Source organism: Balaenoptera borealis, assembly GCF_965194805.1.
Source record: "Balaenoptera borealis genome assembly, chromosome: 13".
NCBI classification, from domain to species: Eukaryota; Metazoa; Chordata; class Mammalia; order Artiodactyla; family Balaenopteridae; genus Balaenoptera; species Balaenoptera borealis.
This window is the reverse complement of record NC_138870.1, coordinates 85,442,039-85,462,567: the sequence shown is the minus strand read 5'-3', so window position 1 is coordinate 85,462,567 and position 20,529 is coordinate 85,442,039. Positions and strand designations below refer to the sequence as shown.

At 38.4% G+C, this 20,529-nt stretch overlaps 1 protein-coding gene across 8 annotated transcripts in view; it reads right to left on the bottom strand.

The window, feature by feature from the left end:
• ANO4 (anoctamin 4) overlaps positions 1 to 20,529 on the bottom strand; it is a 460,570-nt gene that overhangs the window by 203,598 nt on the left and 236,443 nt on the right. For 7 of the 8 annotated variants that reach the window (XM_082349613.1, XM_082349609.1, XM_082349611.1 and 4 more), the window contains 2 exons: positions 18,910 to 19,101; positions 1,925 to 2,029 (listed from right to left, as the gene is read on the bottom strand). In XM_082349613.1, coding sequence (XP_082205739.1) covers positions 1,925 to 2,029; positions 18,910 to 19,101 — 297 coding nt within the window. The remainder of the gene's footprint in view (positions 1 to 1,924; positions 2,030 to 18,909; positions 19,102 to 20,529) is intronic. The other variant, XM_082349612.1, reaches the window with a different exon arrangement.

The window sequence follows — 20,529 nt, the reverse complement described above, 5'->3', positions numbered from 1 at the left end:
ACTTGTTCATAAAGAGATCACCATTCTAAACTATAAAACATTAACATCATAAACAAATGTGTTTTTACTAAGGTGTGCTCACAAAAATTACGATAAAAATAGCCTTATGAGCATTTAGTTCATTTTTTTTTACAATAATACTAGCTTTTTGATTAATAAGTTTTTTTTTAACATCTTTATTGGAGTATAATTGCTTTACAATGGTGTGTTAGTTTCTGCTTTATAACAAAGTGAGTCAGCTATACATATATCCCCATATCCCCTCCCTCTTGCATCTCCCTCCCACGCTCCCTATCCCACCCCTCTAGGTGGTCACAAAGCACCGAGCTGATCTCCCTGTGCTATGCGGCTGCTTCCCACTAGCTATTGGTTTTACATTTGGTAGTGTATATATGTCCATGCCACTCTCTCACTTTGTCCCAGCTTACCCTTCCCCCTCCCCGTGTCCTCAAGTCCATTCTCTAGTAGGTCTGCATCTTTATTCTCATCCTAAATTCATTCAGCCCTAAAAAAATTGAAGTTCATCTCCCATATCTGCATAGAAGCCAGCTTTTACCATTTATTAAAAAAATCCTTTCAGCAAAGTATAATCTATCATCTTTCAAATCAAAGGAAGTAATTACACAATTTTATAACTTTCCATGAAAAGTTAATTTCTTTCCAATGTCTATTAATTTGATTTTTATTCTCCCGGGGACATTTTTTCACTTTTATTCAGTAACCTAGTATGAAGGGATTGCCCACCTAGAACAAATAGTTGGTCCTCTTATAGTCTTCATTAAAAATATTTCTCTCAGAAGTAGCCTCATCTTCAATTCCAGGATCCTTCACCTCAGTGTTTAAACCCTATACCAAGTACATTCATGAAGGAATTAAACGAAGGGTAAGAGACTCTCCATTCCACTCTGGTCTCCATTATTTATCTTATTATGTCGGCACTTAACTTCTCCCACCCTGAGCTGTCCTACCTGTAAAGTGGACATAGTAATTACCCCATAAGGTCAGGAGGGTAGTGCAATGACAAAAGGGGATAAATAGTACTAAAATGCTTTAAAATGTTCACAGAAAATATAGAAATATAAATATAATTTAGAAATATGTATTTCATTGTATAGAAATGCAATGTCACAAAACTAAAAGTAGCAAAAGATTGCAGGAGTTCTTTATACAATGCTCTTCCAGTCTACACTCTTCAAATCCAATATTACATAATACTATTTGATATTAAAATACTAACATTATCTAGAATTAGAGCTCTGACAGCAAAACACGAATGCTGATGACTTAGTATGTGATACTGCATCGCCATCCTCAATGCTAAATCTCTAACTTGAGCAAATGTATTGATTATGATAAAGTTCTTAGTGAAAACTGTATAACAATAAAATAGTGGAAGAAGAGTAAACCTTGATTAATCAAAATGCTTAGAAAAGAGGAATCTACTTCTCGGTCACGGCCCAGCATCAATGACTCCAATACCCATTTTGGAGAATAAAATTCTCCTGATTTCAGCTTACTGAGTCAACATTTACTTCTTACTACTGATATCTGAGTGAAGGAATAGTATTCTGTTTTCTTAAAGATTTTTCTTTGATTATGATTAATCAAGGAATCTAAAAAATTATAATACCCACTTACTTACTAAATATTATAGCATACTAAATATACAGAATTTATAATCCCTCTACAGTTTTCCCACTAGGCTTCATCGAAGACCCCAAAACTATGTGGTTCAGTTTCAAAAATTAAACCAGCATTTCACTAACCATCTCTTCTGGTGTCAAAATTATTTTACACAGCATCTCTTTTAAGACATCATTTTATTTTAAAGTTTGGCATCTAAGGTTTCTAGTTTTATTACCCCTCCCAAGTGTTATAACAGTTTCTCCTTTCACGGTGAATTTAAAATTGGAGTGAAACTTACTTTCTTGTATTGCATTAAGAATCTCTGAAAAGTCCACATCACTCTTTGGCCCATCAGGTAGTATTTGCATATCCAGCTGGTAGCTTTGCAAATCCACACCTCCTTCTAGAGAAACGAAAGATATTCATGGAGTTTGCACTGGTTATCAGACAGCCCAGCATCAGGGTCCCAAGGAGAAGCAATGTCAAAATCTAAAAAGAACAGCCAGCTGGTTTGCCAACGATCCTCCCACGTGGACTAATGACTTTTAAAAAATGAGGAACATTACCAGCCATTTGCCCCTTATGGGACCAAAAAGGTTTAATTCTATTTCCAAGGCAAAAATAAGGCAATTACTTTATTAAAATACCACATACTTCATAGTATTTATGGGTGATTTCCTAGGTGAAGAATATAACATGCTAGCCTTCACCCAAGGACATTTAAAATTATTCTCAGCTTCTACATGGCTAAAAAGGGACATTCACCACTAATACTTTATGAAACCATCTTCCTTAAAATGGTAATAATTTATTTAAAGGAAAGGATTTAATATTCCTGATATCACAGAAAAACGGTATCAGTTTTTTCTCTCACAGTTGGACTTCCCCTGTTATATCATTTACTTTTCAATTATACCAGAATACTTTAATTTATTCTATGAAGTAGTTAAGGCCCTTGTACTAGGTTTGCCCAATGTATTTTTGGTGCGTTCTAAAGAAAGAGGTGCTGCTCCACACACCTATACAACATTTAAAGAAGTCAAAGAAACCAAGATATCAAAAAGTAGCTTTGGGGCTTCCCTGGTGGCGCAGTGGTTGAGAATTTGCCTGCCAATGCAGGGGACACGGGTTCGAGCCCTGGTCTGGAAGGATCCCACATGCCGCGGAGCAACTGGGCCCATGAGCCACAATTACTGAGCCTGCGCGTCTGGAGCCTGTGCTCTGCAACAAGAGAGGCCGCGATAATGAGAGGCCTACGCACCGCGATGGAGAGTGGCTCCCACTTGCCGCAACTAGAGAAAGCCCTCGCGCAGAAACGAGGACCCAGCACAGCCATAAATAAAATAAATAAATAAGTAATTTAAAAAAAAATTCAGATTGTGGCAGTAGAGGATATTAAGTTTTTAAAATTCAGGATTCAAGACTTAAAGACTACAGATGTTAAACCATTAAGGAACTAATTTAATAAAAGGTTTTCCAAATTAATACAATTCTTAACCTATATAAGTCAAATAGCTCTAAATTGCAAGATGCAACATTCTCTTCCTGGTAAACATTAAGATCGCATTTAGAATCCTTAAAATATAAGGCATTTTTCTTCCTCTGCTCTAGAAGAAATACAAAATTTATTTATTTTATGAAATACAAAATGTATTTCATAAAGTACAAAAAAGTGTATTTTATGAAAATACACTTTCATAAAATATAAGGGTCTGGAATTTCTGGCAGTAAGTCATTCACTAAAGTCTAAGATGACGAAGTAGGGGATGCTGTAAAACAAGGACTTCTGTAAACTTTCCTAAATGGAGAGTGATCACTGGACAAGGATATTTTCAAATGAATAGTCAAGGTGACAATCTTCACCTTTAGCACGTACTGCCCAAGTGAAAGAGGCTGAATAACTTCAACATACAAGAAGTTGTGTGTCTACTTTGGACTTCTGATATTTAATTAATCATTGTTAATCCTGTAGTGTTGGTGTGATTTCTAAAAGTTGAGAATTGGACTTCTTCCTATGGTCATGGATGTCTCTGACTTTGTCAAAACACAAAGCTCTGAAAAAACTAGGCAAGACGGTGAAGGTGTCATGGTTTCAAACTGAAGGGCCTCAGTAATTGACATGCAACTAAGTGCAATCCCAAGAAAAGGAAACAAATAAGTTACATTATAGAGGGAAGCTAGAAAGATTTCCTAAAGATGTGGAGAACCTACTGAACAATTTTTAAAAATGAAAAATAGCTACAAAATTCATGTGATCTCCAAATTTACCTTTAGCTTTTCTCACACGTGATTGATAGGAGTGATTAAATTCAAATCTTAATTGTGATGTGTAGTATGAGTAAAACTGAAAGCAGTTTCAATAAAAAGTAACCTTGATAACAGCACTTGCATTCAATAAAACGTCTTCAGCTGAGCAAACATCTTAAAAATTCACTTTAGATTTGTACCTAGCATACATGGATTTTAGCTAAATGCTTATATACAAAAGGGACCAAAAAAAGCTTCAAATATGAATTTCTTAGTTACCGAATATGTCGATTCCTCTCCCATCCCAACCATCTCTGCCTATAGAAATCCCTTTCTAGTTTTAAGGCCCCTCCTAAATGCTCTGTGCTTCAAGCATTTCTTGATTCTAACAAGTAAATACTCTTTTTCACCCATTGAACCCATATAGCTGTCTATATTTTATCTTTTTTACAGTACATGTTTTCCATCAAAATTACCTAGCACCGTGTAGACACAGACAAATGTGAGTTCCTAGTCCTCCCTGTCTAGATTTCTTCCTCATCTCTAGCACCTTCGACTAGATTGTAACTTAATGCAGGCCTGGCACCAAACTGCATCCACCTTTTTGTCTCCTACAGAACCTAGGACAAGGCCTTGAACATATTAGTTTCTTGGTTAAAGCTCTTTTACGGCAATTTCACATTATTAGCAACAGCAGTAGATACAGACTAAGAAAATGTCCCAGTTTTCCTTTCCAGTCCACAACTTTAACACATCTTGACAGGTTATCTATAGATCAGGGGTCCCCAACCACTGGGCCGAGGACTGGTACCTCGGAGGTGAGTGGCGGGGGAGCGAGAGAAGCTTCATCTGCCGCTCCCCACTGCTTGTGTTACTCCCTGAACCAACCACCCGACCCTGGTCCGTGGAAACATTGTCTTCCACGAAACTGGTCCCTGGTGCCAAAAAGGTTGGGGACCGCTGCTATAGATGACTATGAAAGGCATATTCTAAATCATACATTTGCTCTTCCCTTCCCTTCTTTTTAAAATTTGTCAAATAATAAAGAAAACCTTCAAGTACCAAAGAGCTTATAATGAAAACCAGCAGTGGGCAACTCTACCCCTTCTTCAACTGCAATCCTATTTCCTCAGTCCAACCACTTTTAAGAGTTTCTGTTTTTACTTCCTTTAGATCTCTCTATATGTGTATCCCGTTGTTTCTTGATCAATTTTATACAGTTGACCCTTGAACAAGTCGGGTTTGAACTGCATAGGTCCACTTATACAGGACTATTTTTCAAGAGTAAATAGTACAGTACTTAAGAGTGCATGTGGTTGAATCCGCTGATGGGGAGGAACCACTGACTGGGAGAGCCAACTATATATTATACGCAGATTAACCGCCTCCCCGCCATTGTTTAAGGATCAAATATATGTTACATAGTTTTCTGCTATGATATAAGACAATATAACTTACTATTACTGCCACTCCCCCTTGCCCCCCACTCACCCATCAAATCATTATTATCAATATAATTCTTCTATATATTGCCTTAGTATAGTGGCTTTAAATAAATTACTTAAAATTCAATTTTTTTGTTCAATCAAATACAGATGATCTTATATTTGCAAATTAACACAAAATGATATAAAAAGCATATTTTGACACTACACTGACCTGGATTTAAATTCCATTTTTATGTGTTCCTAAGCCATTAAATAATGAACCTCATTTTTCTCATTTATAAAATGAAAAGACAATTTTTTGAGCTCTTTTAAAAATTATAATTTACACATATGTAAATAATTTGGTTCATGATGTTAAGCCATCATGATCCACTAAAAATTTTAAGTGATATATTCCTTCTCTGCAAAATGAGGGCCAATTCCAGGTTTAGGACCTATACTAAATAAAAACAATTTAGTAAAAAAAAAAATCCTGTAATTTGGATTTGGAATAGTTACTCCACATTGAAACAAGTAAAGGAAAGTGTGACAAATCAAATCTTAACTTCCCCATGAAACACAAAAGATGGAGGACCCTGTAAAGTAAGCTTAAGGGGACAAATGGTATTTTCCATGACTACCTCATAATAAATGATGCTCTGTCTAAGCTTCTGTCTACATTCAATTTATATTCTGCAAATAAAATTGGTAGTTCCTGTCCAGAGAGGTATATTTACTACAAATCCTCAAACGCAGCATTTTTTACAGAATAGAGAGCAGTGATATTTCAACACGTGATATAAATATCTAAAATGAACCCTCACATGTAATATTTTTGGACTTAATAGGCTGCAAAGACACCATTTTTGAAACTGGGAGTGTGTTTTCAATTCCCCATGAATGAATTCAGTGCTCCTATGACAGTGTTAAGATGGAGAATGATATTAAGAAGGGAGGGAGGTATAGTCTGTCTTCTTTTCAGACTTCCCCTATATCAGCCAGTGTCCACAATAAATCTTCTAGGAAGGAAGCGGGGAAATGAACCCAATTCTTCTGGAGGATCTGACATTGGAAACCCTAGATTAACTTGTGGGATATTTCACTGGTTCTGGAAAAACTTTCCATCTGTGTTTCTTAACTTCATTTATAGTGCTTACCAAACTCTATTTAGTGTATCGTAAGCTAAAAAACCTTCACAACAGAAGATGCTTCATACGTGCTATTGTAAAAAGACACACAAATCCCACTCTTTCATATTAGTGTTGCTTAACTATAAATCTAGTGATATTGCAAGATCATTCTTTTACAGAAGAAAGCTCGGCTTTGTATTAGCAGGAATACACAGATTGATTCACCCACACTCGTCACTATAAAAGCTAAAGACACTTCTTCAAATGATTAACACTGAGTAGTTCTAAGGGCCCAATTCTGGACTGGGTCCTTACTGGAGTACCACATTTAGCTAACAGCAGGTGGATGTTTCTCAGGTCTAAAATGGAAATAATAATCCCACTGCTTCAGCCAGTAATGGCTGACCTTCAACAAAATTACTTCTATGTTTCCCAGGATTGGCAAGATGGTGATCTCCTAAATTATAAAGAATGCCTGCATTAAGAGTTCCAAAGAGGGCCTGGAAACCAGAGCTGCAAAGCTTTAAATGGCAGGAAGGATTTGGGTGGGAGTGTAGGCAGGGCTCCATGGGGGTCTTCCAATCTTCCAGATGCTGAGGTCTGTTGCTATGACAACAGTGACTCTTGCCGAGGAAGGGAAGAGAGAAACTCAGGATTAGGAGGGGTTACAGAGTAGAAACCATGATACTTTCAGCATCACTATAATGTTGTTTACTCTTTTAACTTGCACAGTAAATCTTCAGAAGGGCCTGAGATGAATGTATGAAAGAGAACGGCCTTGCAAGACAACAAGCCTCTTGAGAGCCAGGGCTCTGTCCATCTTGTGCATCGGCCTCTTATCTCTAACTCAGGGAATTAAGTAAGTAGAGCAGAAGCTTACGATTAACCGTCTATCTACCATGATTAAGAACTTAGTTTAGGGTTAGGGCTCAGGCCACTAGTTATAGTCATATGATCTTGAGTTAGTAGTTACTTAAATCTCTCCAAGCTTCTTAAATATAAAGTTATTTGAAATAGACTTGGGCAGAAGATGCAATTCCAAATTCCATTAAAACACGATACTCTTTCCAGAAATAGTTGCTTTTGTGGATGCCTTTTCTGTAGCTTTTCTTTATTCACTTTGTATATTCAAATGGTTGTGAAAAGATTCTTCAGAAAGGTATTTCTAAATACACTACATAGGTCAAAATATGTGCATATGTCCCTCAGCAAAGGGGAAAAAGTGAACATTTCTAAGGGAAGAATTTGGTATGTATTTTTAGAAAACTCAATTTTGTTACTCAGCAAATGATAGCAAGGAGCACAGATCCCAATGCCCACATTTCAAGGCTCAAAATAGCTTCTTTTCCTAAGCACCCCTCTATTTACTAAACTCACATCACACATTTTACAAAAAACCACTTAAAGAGGAAGAGATTCAAATGAGGGATGATTAGTGTTATTTCTAAACCATAGTTTAGAAAGATACCACATTCACCTTCAAGGCAATGAGAAATAAAACAGAGGTCCAATGTAGCTCTTATACTTTTTCTCCCACATATTCTCAAAGCCATGTGGAAGATCTTATCTTCCAGCCGCACCAAAAATCCGTTTCACAAATAGAAAAATAAATATATATTTTCATCCAAGCTTCAGATTCATTCAAGAAGAGTAGCCAGATTCCTCAGGTTCAATAAAGAAGTTTCAGGCACAATTCTCAGTAAAATGTCTGTTTCCGGATAAGGTGATGAGAAAACACTAAATTTCACACTCAACTATTTTCACCCTCAAGGAAAAAAAATTGGCTCAGTGGGAAAAAACACTCGTAAGAAACTAAAGACATAGGTTTTAGCTAGGGTCCATCAATGACTAATTTTGTACTTTTTGTCAAGCAATTTCATTTCCTGAGGCATAGTAATTAGCAGGGCTAATTCTGCCTCACAGACCACTGTGAGAACTCAGTGAGATACAGGAGAAATATTTGTGGAAGCCTTTTAGAGACAACGGGTCATCATCTAACGTAAGGTGATGGTATCATGATTATTACTGTGGTCAAGATTAGCCATACGTTTACTTTTTTTCCCTAAAGAATGAGTTGAATCTCGACTCTCATCTTGGCAGAACTAGAAACAAGTCAGCCAACACACAAGTCTTTCTTCGCTGTCTTTCTTTTTTCAAATCTCTGCTTAATTGCTCCTTTTCTCTCCTTCTTCCCACAGCCTCTGGTACTTATGTTAAACGGAATGTGAAAGGTACTTGCTGAGTTAATTCTGTTTCCCTAATTTGAGACCAGGCCTTGACATAATACTGGAATTAGAAAAAGGGAAGACGAAAAAACAAAGGTCTAATGCAGAGTAGAACAAAAATGATGCTACAAAGTAGAGCATCATTGATATAGAAAGAAATAACTGGTTAAGGTGACTATGTGTTTTCAGTGGAATCTAACCGGTCCCTTCCTCAATATAGTCTTCTTATGCTACGGGCTGAACTATTACAGGGCTTTCAATTTTCCAAAGCTTTGGCATACAAACTTGCTAGAAATATTGCTACCAAGTTGTTTGAAGAAGGTAATGAGAGAATCAAACCACCGGAGTTGGAATCCTGCCTCCGCCACTTACTGGCTGCATGTTTTGGGGCAAGTTACTTAAACCTTCTCTGTGCCTTAGTTTCCCCAACCATAAAATAAGGCTGACAGCATGAGGATATTATGGAATTAAATGAAATAATGAATGCAGATAGCTTAACAGTTTTTGAGGTTGGGAATATGGTAGAGTACTTAAGGGGAGCTGTAATTTTATTATTGTCAAACATTTAGTACCATCTGTATACAGATAGCATGAGACGACAGTATACAGACGACATGTATACATGTCGTTCTAGCTCACTGGAAACAACAAAATCCTAAAGTTTCTCTCCTGTGAAATCAACTTGTCCCAGCATTTAAATACATATCTATATAAGTGAAAAATAATCTTGCATAAAAGGGGAAAGGGCTGCTTAGGCTTTTAAAGGGAGATAAAAGGAATTGTGTTAGAAATTACTTGGGAAAATAATGAAATGTATCAGCAAAACATCATTTTACCAACTCTAGAAGAGAATAAAGGACAAATTCTGTGACTAATGGCATTTCTCTAGGACTATACGATGGGCCTATCATATAAAGGAAAAGCAATAGAAGAAATATTTTAGATTTCACAAAGCTTCTAATTCTATTTTGCGTGGCACAGTCATTAAACTGGGATAATGTGACCCATACTCACTAAGCTTTACACTTTCAAATTCAAAAATTCGCAATCAGTGCTTCAGTTGACTCTGTTCTTGACCCTTAAATGACAGTTCCAAGCCTGATGCCATTTAATACTTTTATTATTGGCCTATAAAGTGGAATACTATTCATTAATTACGAGCGGCTAAAAGATAAGGTCAAAATGAAATCAATACACAAGAGAAACATCTGAAACAATCAGAAGGAAAGAGAAACCATACAAATACAAGATGAAGGTGAACAGCTCCTGCGTCAGTGCAGCATAAAGGGAAACCGTCTTAATCGTTAACCTGGCTCAAGTTAACTGGGAAACTGCTCTATGCTTCAAGGACCAAGTGAGAAATGATTCTGGGACATAAGGACTTTCAGGCTTGTGAATTTTGTCTATGATGATGGTGACAACAAAAATGATCCTTTGCTCCTGTCACCTTACTGTGCAAGGATCGTATAGAGCATTTTACATGAATGAATTTATTTGGCATAACAATGCCACATATGGTTGCCAGATATAACACATAAAAATACAGGGTGCCCAGGTAATTTGAATTTCAAATAAACTAATAATTTTTTATCATAAGTCTGCCCCATGCAATTCATGGGACATTCTTACACCAAAAGGTATTTGTTGTTTATCTGAAATTTAACTGTGAGTCCTGTGTTTCATCTGGCGACCCTAACACTGTGAGATAGGTATTAATATTCTCATTTTGCTGATGAGGAAAAAGATTCAGAGAAATTAAGTCATTTGCCCAAGTCTGCATAGCTATTAGGGAACATATGTGGGTTTAAAACATCTAACAACAAAGCTTGCACTGATCACCACTATAATGCACTATTATTACACTCTTTCCTATATCTGAATGGCCATCCCTCCATCTTCCTGTTGATGTCTTAGCTGACCTTCAAAGTCCAATCTGTAGAATCCTTCTTATATCTTTTCCCTAATAATAATGTTTCCATAATTGTATTTATATCTCTATTCTAGCCCTTAATACAATGAATTCTATTATAGCAGGTTAAGTACAGGTCCCTGTAGTGGATATTCTTCCATATACATTTCCCTTTTCTAATGTCACCTCTATTTCCTTTTGGGGAAATGTCTTTCCCTTACTGTGTGCAGCCTGGGCGGGAGGAGAAATCAAGGGGTCCTATCCTCCTATTATAAAAGCTGAAGAGGGAGGCTTCCTCTGTCCTATCCTTTTATCTCTCATCACTCTCTGCCCAACCAAGGGAAAGGCACATGGTTGATAGAATCTCTTCCAGGTCCTCAAAAACTGAGCCAGATGATGCAAAAACCAAGAAAAATGGTAAGGGTTCATTTATTCCAGAAAGTCAAATAGTCCTTTTCTTGGTATCTGTTCCTTTACCAAGGCCAGTTCTCCAGCCTTTCCATCCATATCCTACAAATTTAAATTCCTTCTTTTCTCGGATTAAATAATTGGTTTCAGTTTTTTATAACCAAAGAGCCCTGACTGATGGTCTTTCTGGACATGACTGTGAGCTCCCCAAGGTCCATGTGCAATAGAGTTCTACACCATTCCAGTCCCAATGAAGTACCCTCCAAATAAATATTTGTTAGGACATAGTAGGCACTCAGAAATGTTTGTAAACTCAAAGGGGAATAAATGAACTGAAATTGTTCAGGGTTGATGGCACAGAAGATCTACAAGATTTTCTTGTTCTTTCTTTTCATACTTATCAACCAGTCTGAGTGGGCTTTTAGAAAGTGCTTTGGGAATCGAGATTATTAACTTTGTAAAAAGTAGATGGATGATTTAATAGGCCTCACTCTGACTAAAATGCACATGCTGCTTCTAAGATCTATGATTCACTGCAAATAAGAAACTCGGTTTGAGATCTCTTCTATAATCTCCCAACAGAGAACTATGATGCATTAGTCAAAGTACACTAAAAATAAAAGGATGGAATTCAAGTCACATCTATCTTAATAATGTGAGTTTTAAATACATATATTTTCAAAAACAGGTTTCTAATCATAATTTGTTTAATATGATTTTTCTTAACTATAATTATGCTAAAGAATTGGTTTTATTTATATTTTCAACCAATAGCCAATGCAAGTAGGGTTCAAGAATCGATGATAAAATTATGATAGATAAATGTAGTGATGTGTTTTTTAAGGTAAGAGCAGTGACAAGATATGCTGACATCACACCATTAGGAAATATCTTAACATTTCTTCAAATGTTTATTACATTAATATCAGTAGAGGATGTCAAAGACTGACTCTTCTCTGCCTGGGTCAAACACAAACAGAATATTCTATACAATTCTGGGCACTGTATTTCCAAAGATGCAGTAATGAAATAAGACTTTTTCTAAGAGTGGAGTGGGTAGGATGGTAAAGAAGGTGAAAACCATGCTGTTGAAGGAAGCATCGAAGGAACTAGAAAATGTTTCAGTTGGCAAATAGCTCAACATGAGTTTTTGAACAACTAAAAGATCATTACTGAAAGAAGAATAGATTTACCCTGCATAACTTCAGAATGCAAACCTATACCCAGTGAGTGCAATAGATTTCGACAAACAGCAAATAATCAGCCTTTGATAAGTCTTCCAAGTTCTGACCAGTTGGATCAGAAAGGCTTTTGGGAGGAGGGGGGATTTGGGATACACTTTGAGGAATGAGAACGGCTTGAGAGAGATGCATTGAGGTAGGGGCATTCCAAAAAGAGCGAGGAGCTTGAATAATAGCAGAGAAATGGAAGAGTAAAACCTACTTGAGAAATAGTGCAGAGCTCTGGATAAAGTAGAACAAGGCAGGTTACATAGTACAAAAGATGCCAGGAAAAATAGGGAGAGGTAAAACTGTAGAGGCTTCAAAACTGGGCTCACTGGGCCTTCCAGAATTCTCTTCCCATCAGTCTTTTCTCAGATTGGTCCCTTCATCTTCTTGCTTTCATGAAAGCCTGGCTCTTCCCACAGGTCACAGCTTCCCCATGGCTCTTTCCTATGGTACTATTTTTGTCCCACAGCCCTGACACCAAAGGATCTGGAGGAGGAGGAGGGGGTGTCTTCCTTGAGTCCTCATGTCACCTTCAGACCATTGTTCTTCCCCCTTTCCTAAACTCTCCCAGCCTTGAATCTCAGGTTGTTTTATTATATCACCTTCTCTCCATCATCACTGCACCCACCTGCTGCCTTCCAGATCATGCTCCCTCATTTCCTGATGAGGTTACCTCCTGACTTATTGTCACTCTCCCAGAACTATTCAATTCAATTTCAATATCTATGTAGATGATCCTTCCCAAACCCCGGCCTCTCATTCTGAGAATACTTTCCTCCACTGATCTTGCCCTCCATCATGTTACACTCACTAACTTCATACCCTAGCCTCAACCTCATCATTACTAACAACAGCAACACCCTTCTTAGTAGCAGTGCCCTGCATTCCACTCTTTCACTACCACCTCTTATCTTTTCAGCTCTTCTTCCCCTGTCCTAACCTCAGTACCCTTTAATCCCCTCTTGGACCTCCAACCAAGTGATCCTATCAACTTTCCACTGAAACTCACTCCCCCCTCCGGATGTCTTCACTCCCCTCTGTACTAAGCTTAAAACACATGATCGACTGTTATCATCATTCTCTCTAGTGCACCTTTGATTCCCTCTCTCTCTCTCTTTTCCTAATTCCTTGGCAAAATCAACACCCTGACTAAATATAACTCTATATATTGATATAGTCTTTGTTTTCATTCACGTAGCTAACCAAGGTTAAAGAAAAACACACAACCATGGTAACTAGTCCTAGTTTAATTTCATGACCATGAACCTCAAATAGCCATTTAATGTGGGTCAGCAACCATATTCCACCGTTTACACCATCCTACCATCCTCTCAATCAATCTGACTCCCTTCTCGTTCTCAGTTATGACCTTCCTTACCACATTGCAGATAAAACTGAAACGGCGGGAAAAGAACTTCTCAGACCCTCCTCACATTGCCAACATCTACACACTCTCCCTTCCCATCTGTTATCACAGATAAACTGTTCATGATTCTATTGTGCAAACGGCTCTCATTTCTCTCACCAATCCTCACATCACGAATTCTTCCCTCTCCCCAACGCCAGTTATCTGCTGGAGATTTGCTATTTTGCAAAGAAACTCTCTTGACCTCGCTTCTCCCCCAGCGGCTGCCCTATTTCTTTGCTACCCTTCACAGCAAAACTACTTTTAAAAAGTTGTCTATATTCTCAGTATCCAATTCATATGCTTCCATTCTGTCTGAGACACACTTTAATCAGAGTTTCATCCCCACCACTTCACCAAAGCTGTTCTCAAAATCACCATCGATCTCCACTTTACTAAAATCAACGGCCAATTCTTATTTCTCATCTTACTTGACTTTCAGCAACATTTAACCTAGATAATCACTCCTCTCTTTGCGATAAACTTTTCTTTATTTAACTTCCAAGACATGTAATTTCTGGTTTCTCTCCAGCCTTGCTGGCCATTCTTTCTCGGCCTTCTTTGCTGGTGGTTCGTGCTCTGACGTTTACTATTGGGGTGTGCCAGATTTTAGCCCTTAATCCTCTCCCCCTTCTCCATCTGGTCATCTCTTTCCCTTTCACGGCTTTAAAGATGATTTATTTGTCATTTACTTGTCAACAAGAGTTGATTTTATATCTCCTTCCCAGACCAGTCTCTCAAACTCCAAATATGTTTATCCCACCACCCACGTGATCTCTCCAGTTGCCCACAGACTTCCGATCTTGACCCCACTTCTGCCCTCAAATCCACTAAGTCCGCTTTGCCTTCAGCCTTCTCCATCTCAGTTGATACCAAACCCATTTACTCAAGTCAAAAACCATATAGTCATACTTAGCTCTCCTTTCTCTCTTATCCCACATCTAATCCATTGAAACTCTGTGGCCCAACTTTATTTTATTTTTTAATTTTTATTGGAGTACAGTTGCTTTACAATGTTGGGTTAGTTTTTACTGTACAGCAAAGTGAATCAGCTATACGTATACATATATCCCCTCTTTTTTGGAGTTCCTTCCCGTTTAGGTCACTGCAGAGCACTGAGTAGAGTTCCCTATGCTTTACAGTAGGTTCTCATTAGTTATCTATTTTATACATAGTATCAATATTGTATATATGTCAATCCCCTTCTCCCAATTCATCCCACTCCCCCCTTGGTATCCATATGTTTGTTCTCTACGTCTGTGTCTCTATTTCTGCTTTGCAAATAAGATCATCTATACCATTTTTTTAGATTCCACATATATGTGTTAATATACAAATTTTTTTTCTCTTTCTGACTTACTTCACTCTGTATAATAGTCTCTAGGTCCATCCACATCTCTACAAATGACCCAGTTTTGTTCCTTTCTATGGCTAAGTAATATTCCATGGTATATATATGTACCACATCTTCTTTATTCATTCATCTGTTGATGGACATTTAGGTTGCTTCCATGTCCTGGCTATTGTAAATAGTGCTTGTGTGCATGTGCCTTTTTGAATTATGGTTTTCTCTGGGTATGTGCCCAGTAGCAGGATTGCTGGATCATATGGTAATTCTATTTTTAGTTTTTTAAGGAACCTCCATACTGTTCTCCAAAGTGGCTGTATCAATTTACATTCCCACCAACAGTGCAAGAGGGTTCCCTTTTCTCCACACCCTCTCCAGCATTTAGTGTTTGTAGAATTTTTGATGAAGGCCATTCTGACTGGTGCGAGGTGACACCTCATTGTAGTTTTGATTTGCATTTCTCTAATAATTAGTGATGTTTAACACTTTTCATGTGCCTTTTTCTACCCTTAGTAAGAGCTACCATCAGGTCTCGACTTGATTATTATGGTGGCCTCCTAACTGACCTTCCTCCTTTTACCCTCTACCCCTATAGTCTATCATCAAATAATAGCTAAAGTGATCCTGTTAAAAAATAAGTCAGATCATGGGATTCTTCTGCTCAAAACCCCTTAAAAGCTCCCATTTCATATAGGGCTCAAAGTCCTTACATGGCCTGCAAGGCCCTGCCCCATGTGGTCCCTCTGACCTCACTGAGCTGATGTTTCCTTCCCACTCCAAGCTCAGGGGTCTCCGTGCTTTTCCTCAAACTGCCAGACTCATTCCTATCGTAGGGCCTGTCAACTGGCTACCCCTCTGCTGTGATGAACTTGCCCATCTAAGCGGCTCTCTCAGCTCCTTCTGGTCCTTGATCACACATCTTCTCCACAATGTGGCCTACATGCTGACCACCTTATTTAAAATTGCAACATGCAACCCTACCACCTGATTTCCCCTACTTTTTCTTTTATCCATAATATTTATCTTCTTCCTAAACACTATTTATTATGTTTATATATTACCTATCTCCCCCATATAATATGTTAACTCTCCAGGGGCAGGGATCTTTGTTTCATTCACTGATGTATTCCAAGTACTTGAAGAATGCTTGGCAACCAAATTGGCCCTCAATAAATATTTGCTGAAAGGCAGGTAGAGCAATTAGAATGTGATTGTAATTTGTCAATTATACCCTAATAAACCTAGAAAAAAATTTAAGGAACTCTATAATAATAGTCTAAAAAACAGCTAATGAAGGGTCAGTTCAGTCCTACCCTACAAATTATTTAATGGAGGTACAAGATAAATATCCCAGAATCCATGCCTTTAAAGACCTTATGGTGGAGAGACAGACAATTTCAAAATATTAAAAGATTATGGAGCGGGCTTCCCTGGTGGTGCAGTGGTTGAGAATCTGCCTGCCAATGCAGGGGACACGGGTTCGAGCCCTGGTCCGGGAAGATCCCACATGCCGCGGAGCAACTACGCCTGTGAGCCACAACTACTTAGCCTGCGCGTCTGGAGCCTGTGCTCCGCAACAAGAGAGCCCACAATAGTGAGAGGCCCGCGCACCACGATGAAGAGTGGCCCCCGCTTGCCGCAACTAGAGAAAGCCCTCGCACAGAAACGAAGACCCAACACAGCCAAAAATAAATAAATAAGTAAGTAAATATTAAAAAAATAAATAAATAAATTGGAATTATAAAAAAAAAAAAAGAGATTATGGAGCAAAACCAGGGTATCCTAGAGAGAGCAGCATGAGCAAAGGTTGAGAGATATGACATAGCATCACGTGTCTGGAGAGCTGAATGCAAGTCAGTCTGATCAGACGTCATGGTCTAGTTGATGTGTCAACTTGGCTGGACTAGAGTCCCCAGTTACTCACTGAACACTAATCCGGAGGCTGCTGTGAAGGCGTTGTACAAGTCCATGATCGGTTACTTTAAATAAGGGAGATTATCCTAGACAAAGGGGTTGGGGTGCTGATTCAATCAGCCGAAAGGTCTTAAAACCAGAAGAAGTCCTGAAGAGGAAATTCCACCTGTGGACCACCTGTGGACAGCGACCTCCACTGTGCCCAAGAGTACCAGCCTGCCCTTCCTAACAGCCTGCCCTATGGATTTCAGACTGGCCTGGACAGCCCTCACAATCATGTAAGTCAATTCTTTTTAATAAATTTCTAGTATAAATCTTCTACTGGCTCTGCTTTTCTGGTTGAGCCCCAGCTGATATATTACAGTATAAAGTTTAAGGCAGAAGGGGGGAAAAAAAAGGATGAGAAGCACTAGGGGCTAGATCATGATGGGCGTTTGTTTTTAACATGCTAAGAGGTTTGGCCTTTGCCCTAGAATGAGTAGGACAAGCAAGATGAACGTCATGATCAGGGGTGGAAATGAATCATTCTGCATTTGGTGTAAAGGATAACTATGACAGGAGGCAAGAGGATGAGAGAGATGCTGGAGGTTGGGAAACTGTCAAGAGTTACCTCTGAGAGATGTGAGATGAGAACCAAGAAAGAAGGCCATCATGGAAGTCAGAGAAGTGCTTTGGGAAGAAGTCGTGGTCCATTCGGGTCGGGTGCATCAGAAGAGTCTGCTACTCACCACATTATGGTAAAAGGGGGTCACTAAGGGCCTCAAGAACCGCCATGATGGAGAGGAGGAGGCAGAAACCCGACGGTGTTGGGTTGAAGAGTGGCTGGGAAGGCAGAGAGTAGAGCCAAGCCAAGCAGATTACTCTTTCAGAAGTCTGGCTCAGAAGGGAGGGGAGAAGTGGTGGAAGAGAGAAAAGGATGCGATGTCAAACGAAGATGATTAGAACGAGGGAAGCTTTAGACTTCTTCACAGAATGAGGGGAAAGGACAAGGTCCAAGAGAGGAAAAGGGTGGCCAAGGCCACTGGTGAAGGATACAGGTGAAAGCTTGGTCAAGGACAGTGGGAAGACCCTCATCTTTTGAAAACCAGAGGAAAAGGGTGAAGGATGGGAGTAAACAGAGATATACGTGGAGATGCAGGGTAAGGGACCTGCAGTCATTCAGGCCCAGTGGCTTGTGGGTTTCTCCATGAGGTTAGGAAACAAGGTTATCAGCTGAGAGAAAGAAGATGACAGGTCTAGAGAAGGAAACTTGACTTTAGTTGAGGTTGGGTGGCCACCTGCAAGGACATTACACAGAGAAATCAGGATTGGGTGAGACTTATACTAAGTGACTTCAGAATTTCCTCACAATTTGATGTTCCTGTGAGTCAGAAAGACAGCGTTCACTTGTTTTTCCTCAGCACCCAAACCAATGCCTGGCATATAGTATGCACTCAATACCTTTGTTGAATGAATGAATGAATGAATACTTAAATGAGCCTCTCACCCAAATACTTTTAGTTGTAATTACCAACTTTGATATACACTCATTTTAACATATTTAAGAGATCACAGATGCTTCTCAGAGCCTTGAAACTTCATATGACTTTAGTCTTCTCCCTTCACCTGAGGAGGAAATACAGGCAAGTCAAGCCACATAACTGAGGCTTCAAAGCGGACATTTTCAGCTTGACTTTTTCCCTGAGCTGTCTTAGAGCAAATTATCAAGAAACTGGCCAAATCTCTGTATTATTTTATTATACAATAAGCTTTTTTGAACTGAGCAAGTTTATTCACTGAAATTTTTCATTTAGATTCTCCCACTGTAAGTGGAATGTTGCCTTAACCTCTTCTGACACATCAAGCTCTCTTCCCTCCTATTGGTCTTGGTGACATTGACCACTGACTGAAGTGAAGAGAGAGAGAAAAAAAAAAAACCAAGACTCTTTTTAAAAAGCAAGCTTAACTGGAAGCATGGGAGAGTTAGACAATAAAAATATAATGCAGGCTGTGTCAGCCTGTTGCTAACACAGGTCCCTGTTGACCCTTCCCCATGCATTACCTGGGTGGAAGACTTTGGTTTTCCCATTAGTGATTCCAGAAGACTTTGCCTCCATTTTTATTGACCTTCTGCCTGGTGGGAGTGAGGAATGCCTGACCACAGGCAGGCGACGTGACCCTGGGCGGCTCGCCACACTTCGCCGTTGGTGGATTTGCAAACGCTTTTCAGCCCCATGAAGAGATAAACTTAAACCTGGAATAAGAAATAGCACCATTATATTGAAGAAGTCAGTGCAGAATGGCTAAAACGCCAAATTATTTTCTGGCATAAAATCCAGAGAGCATTAAGTAACCTTGTTTCAAATTCTTAAGGGATGCTAGTAATATAAGAACTGTGATACCAATTGATTTGCACATTACATTATTTCCTGAACATTGTTTCATTCAAAATTGGACAGCCTCAGTTATTGTGACAAGAGTTTTATAAACAGATCCAATAAAGTTAAATACTAAAATTCTTCCAAAGTCCTGGAAAATATGCACATAATTGGCATGCTGTCGTCAGGGGCATGAGAATTAGAAACTGTTGTGATATCTGGCATTTCAATAAACATTGAAGAATTTTTTCCCATGGTATTCACGTATAGGCCAGAGTTAAAGACTGAACTCAGATTTACACCTCTGATAACCTTAAAATTATGTACGTTTTTAGAGCTATTTTATCTGGGAAAATTTCAACCATACTAAAAGTGAAAAGAATAGTACAATGGACTCGATGTACCTACCACCCAGCTTCACTAAATAAAGGTCTTCCCAAAAAGCTGAAAAAAAAACTTTCCAATATTCACCTATTCCACTCCCTTTGCTGTCGGTTTGCTTTTTAGGTGCCAGAGTAGTTTAAAGCAAATCCCAGACTTCATGTCAATTTCATCAGAAACAATATTGATTGTATTAACTTATATCGATTATATAGATATGGATTACATCTGCTGATACATACAAACTATATTTTAAAATTCTGAGCTCAAAAGATAAAAACACTCATATCACCGCTGGAGGTTGATAAAATACCAATTCATTATTAAGAAAATGATAAATAAAACGAAAGAAGAAAGCATTTATCCTGCCTTTCCTTTACTAACCATACTTAAGCCAAATAGTTGATAAGACAAAGTTCTTCACTACAGAAGAATTCCAGTTCATAAATGACTGATGGAAAAGAGAATTAGAAAATCATTTTAGAAGCCTCAAGTAAAATATGAAAGGTTATATGATTTTTCCAAAGAAGCACTGTGAGGACAGAGCTGCAATTCAATCTCATGGTGGACTGAATCCAGATTTGTTCTTTAAAAAAAGCCAAGGAAAGGTGTTAGTCTTATTTGATGCCAACCAGCCAGGGGGACTTGTTAAGGAATCATGCCATCTGATGAAGGAAAGCTAAGCTTCACCAAATCACAAAATTTTTTCATTAAAAGGAAAATCTCTATGAGTCTGTTTCTGTTTTGCTATATATGTTCCTTTGTATTATTTTTTAGAGGGGTTATCAGTTGGGAGAAGGAAGTGGGGAGGGGAATGTTAGGGGTATGGGATTAAGAGATACAAACTACTATGCGTAAAATAGATAAGAACAAGAATGTATTGTAGAGCAAAGGGAATTATAGCCATTATCTTGTAATATCTT